At 44.2% G+C, this 4509-nt stretch overlaps 1 protein-coding gene across 1 annotated transcript in view; it reads right to left on the reverse strand.

Annotated features, from left to right (window-relative positions):
* The window catches only part of LOC113027924 (cGMP-dependent protein kinase 1-like), a 53018-nt gene extending 50308 nt beyond the window's left edge, over nucleotides 1-2710 (reverse strand). Inside the window, exon 1 of the mRNA XM_026177760.1 lies at nucleotides 2541-2710. Within this exon, the coding sequence (XP_026033545.1) occupies nucleotides 2541-2664 (124 nt within the window). The 5' untranslated portion in view covers nucleotides 2665-2710. The remainder of the gene's footprint in view (nucleotides 1-2540) is intronic.
* Between the last annotated feature and the right edge of the window lie 1799 nt (nucleotides 2711-4509).

Consider the following 4509-nt stretch of genomic DNA (forward strand, 5'->3'; position numbering starts at 1 on the left):
GTTGGTTAGTCAGTGCGAGTGAAACATCAGAGGAACAAAGCAGGGACGAGAACCTCAGTCCTGTCTGAGCATGTCATGATCCTGGGTCCTTTTGACCCAGCGTTTTGTGTTTTCTCTTCGCGATTTTGGTTCTGTTCTTCCTCTGGTTAGTGTTTACTCTGTTCTGCCCGTGTGTTCCTGTATCTAGTCCGCGTTTCTTAGTTTGTGTCCTTTCATGTGTAAGTTCCTGTTTTATTGTGAAGGTCTGTGTCTTATGTGAGTGTTTTCAGTTTGCCTCCCTAGTCTTGTCATGTTAATTACTCCCAGCTGTGTTCCCACCTGTATGTAATCCCCCTGTGTTCTCTGAGTGTATTTAAGTTGTGTCTTCTGTCATAGTAGTTGCTGGTTCGTCTGTGTTGTTTCCCCTCGGTCTCCCTGTATGTATTTCCCCGGACCTCCCTGCACCGTCATTCCTGGTTTGTGTTGTTAGTTTACCCAGTTTAGGTTTCGGTTTCATGTTCACACCCCGTTGCTGTTTGTACCCACTGCTGTAAATAAACACTCACCTGCACCAGAGCTGCCGCCTTTTGGGTCCTTACTACAAATCCACACGGCTTGCCCCGCAAACCGTGACAGAGCATGTGGACAACAGGTGAGAACTCCCTGCATCAGGGTTTCAGCCTGATTCCAGCCCACTGCCTGTCCTCCACGGGACCGTTGCGTGTTTTATTTAATTTATTTATTTTATGTTTTTATTTATAATAAAGCTCAATAATGAATTTGACTTGTTCAGACTCAGGCAGTCACGTTAACCCTAACCTGTCAGCCAAACTGAGACATGTTTGGTAAATTTGCAAGTTCTTTTTGTTCCTAATAAAACAAGAATATGTTACATTGTTACATTGAGTCTCTTTAATTCATTCCTTTAAACAAACTAATGACTGAACGTGAATCAAAAGCACCCAAATGATCTGAAGTCCTCTGTAGGTGACAGCTCCATCTCGTCAAGTGATGACCTCACGGCGGTCTAATGTTACATGCGATGCCATGCTTCAGTGACGTTTCAGTTTCTTGTGGAAATCCATGATTTTTGGAAACAGCTGATGGTGATGAAGGCGGAGCGTCCTGTTCAGTGAAAAACACGAGGGAGACTCTGAACATTGTCTGCAGTCACTTTATTTCCTGTCCTGTCGTTTTCCAGCAGTTGATTCACAGGTTAGTTAGTTAGTTAGTTAGTTACTTAGTTACTTAGTTAGTTAGTTAGTTATAGTTGGTGATGTGGCTGTAGTGATGTCACAGTTCTTGTGAGCAGTGAACTCGTGCCGACACGTTCCCATCATTCTTCGTTCCTCTCTTTCTTTTCTGCCGTTTGCTCACTGATTGGCTGTTCAGACACACTGTCATTCATCTTTGTGACCGCACTAAGTTACTTTTTACCTACAGGACGATTTTTGTGATTTTTTTTTTCCACAAGCAGAAAAATGTTGTGTTTGAGTTCTCCTCTTCCTCACAGCAGCAGAAGTAGTGTGTGGTGTGAAGGCAGCAGGGAAACCAGCAGCAGAGTGGAGGTGAAAGCCTTCAGGCGCTCTGACACGTTACGCAATGCCGCGCTGCTCTGACATGTTCCCGGCGGCCGAGCAAAGTACATCCTGAAGGTCGAACGGCGCTCTGGGAAACTTCAGGCGGAAATGTCACGGAACTCTGAGATACCGCTTGTTAAGGAGTTTCCATGTCGCTACACTTCATGAATTCACCGCCACACAGAAGACCTGTGAAATTATTCACTCCTCAGCTCATTGGAGGAAATGTAGTCATTAAAGAATAAATGAGTTCCATAATTATTTATTTCAAGAAGCTGAAAGCTGGAATCCTATTTCTCGTGTAGTGATAAACGATTTCCTCACGAGCCGCCGTAATGAACTTTTTCACGTTTCTGTGTCTCCAAAGGTTTGGCTCAGTGTTCTCGTCTTCAAACCTCTTTACAAACTTTCATTCACCCACCGATGGTCTCAGAGGCACAATGGCAGGTTTAGTTTGGAGAAACACGATCGTTAAAGCAAACCTGAAGGGTCGGCTTCTTCTAGAGATGAGATTTGTATTATCTAATGTGAGACAGTTCCTTTAAAAAAAGCTTCGGAGTGAGGAGAGGTGCTGTCTGTCACCAACCACACATTCAAAGATGCTCACAATGAGCATTGCACTACAACTACAGCTCAAAATGCACAGTTTTTATTCGTTCAAGGAAAAACATCAAGTTCTTTAAGAACCAGCAAAAAAGAAACATCTGATAAACTCTCAGGACAAAAAAAATGACACAGGAAAGTCTAACAACCAGAACAGACCTGAGTGGCAACAAGCTGCACGGCCTGGTTCAAAAGTCCCCTCACCTCAGATCAAAAGTAGTTTTTCACCCAGAATTTTCCCCAAATTCCCCAAACCTGAAAAGTTCTTGAAAAGAGAAATTTCTGCCAGAAATACCTCGCTTTAAAAATAACTGCTGACAGAGAAATAAATAAATAGATCCTGAAGAGTGACAGAAAACCAAACCGTGGGTTCCTCACCTTCCATCACAAACACCAGCGAGCCCACGTCACCCTCTTTAATGATGCACGAGTCCTTCCCATAATCCACCGGGTACATGCAGTCCACGATCTCCTGAATCTGAGACAGCTCCAGGTTCTTCATGAAGTCATTGTCCAAGATGGCCTCCTTTATCAGCTCCTTCGATCTGAGAGGAGGAGAGAGGACAACAGGTCAGTAAGTAAGTCCTTATTCTACTTTCACGAGTATACCTTTATCCTACACGCCTCCTCATTATCAGGGGAAATGTATCTGCGCCGCTATGTTTGGAGGATAAGAGCAAACACCTGTGCGTCTCAAAGTCGGTATCACCTGCATGCACACCTCTCTGGATGGGATAGAGGTCTCAATCTTTATGTGCAAAATAAACTGCCTGTGCGCTGATGTCCTACCAAGTTTTTCTCATTTTTCATGCAGAAATACAGAGTTAGAATACAGAAGCACCACAGGGCTTAAATTAGTCTCCGAACCGCTGCGATTATCGAAGGCTTAAGTATGAATCATGCAAATATTATGGTTGAACCTCACGGTTGTTTCACTTATGACTCATCTGATGATTATTTGATTCAAAAGTTGCTTTAAAAACCAGTGGCCTTGTCACTTGGTGTTCGCTCGCTCAAACACAGTGGTGTTTCTGAGTAGCTTATCTGCTTAGCAATTTAATTAAGAACTGTTAGAAACATTCTTTTTTCATATTACAATCTTCACGTGCTTATCAGAAGCACACTTTCTGTGTGCTCACTACCTAATTTATAGCCAAAGTATTCACTCTCTGTCTCTGTACTGTTTCGCTAGCTTAGCTTAGCTCGTAGCCGACTCGTTAGCACCATGGCTACTTCACCTGTCCCTCCTGCACTTTCTTGCTCCTTGTGTCAGATGTTTAGTTACTCCTCGGCCTCCTTTAGCAGTAAAGGTACCTGTAATAAATGTAGCATATTTGCAGCTCTGGAGGCCAGGATTACTGAATTGGAGAATCTGCTTCGCACCCTTCATTCACCCGTAGCTAGCCAGGCCCCTGTAGCTGGTGCAGCCGAAGATAGCGTAGGCCCCGCTAGCTGTTCCCCGGCAGACCCCAAGCAGCTGGGGAAAGAGGGCGGCTGGGTGACGGTGAGGAGGAAGCATAGTCCTAAACAGAAGCCCCAGGTACACCACCAATCTGTTCATGTGTCTAACCGTTTTTCCCCACTCAGCGACACACCTGCCGGGGGTCAAACTCTGGTAATTGGTGATTCTGTTCTCAGACATGTGAAGCTAGAGACACCGGCAACCATAGTCAATTGTCTTCCAGGGGCCAGAGCAGGCGACATTGAAGGAAATTTAAAACTGCTGGCTAAGGTTAAATGTATGTAAATAAGGGTAAAATTCACGTCGGCAGTAATGACACCCGGTTACGCCAATCGGAGGTCACTAAAATCAATATTGAATCGGTGTGCAACTTTGCCAAAACAATGTGGGACTCTGTAGTTTTCTCTGGTCCCCTCCCCAATCAGACCAGGAGTGACATGTTTAGCCACATGTTCTCCTTAAATTGCTGGCTGTCTGAGTGGTGTCCCAGGAACGATGTGGGCTTCATAGATAATTGGCAAACCTTCTGGAGGAAACCTGGTCTTGTTAGGAGAGACGGCATCCATCCCACTTTGGATGGAGTAGCTCTCATTTCTAGAAATATGTCAAATTTATTAAACCCCCCAAAATATGACTATCCAGAGTTGGGACCACAAAGCAGAGTTGCAGTCTTACACGCCTCTCTGCAGCTTCTCTCCTCCTGCTACCCCCCCAAAAACCCATCTCCATAGAGACTGTGTCAGCTCCCAAACAGACAAAAAACAAACTAAAAACCAGCAACAAACAACTGAAACATAAACAATTACAAAGAAAGAACAATAAAGTATCCACATCTGAACCAAAGAGTAACACAGTGAAATGTGGATTATTAAATATTAGGTCTCT

The sequence above is a fragment of the Astatotilapia calliptera genome, chromosome 8, assembly GCF_900246225.1.
Source record: "Astatotilapia calliptera chromosome 8, fAstCal1.2, whole genome shotgun sequence".
NCBI classification, from domain to species: Eukaryota; Metazoa; Chordata; class Actinopteri; order Cichliformes; family Cichlidae; genus Astatotilapia; species Astatotilapia calliptera.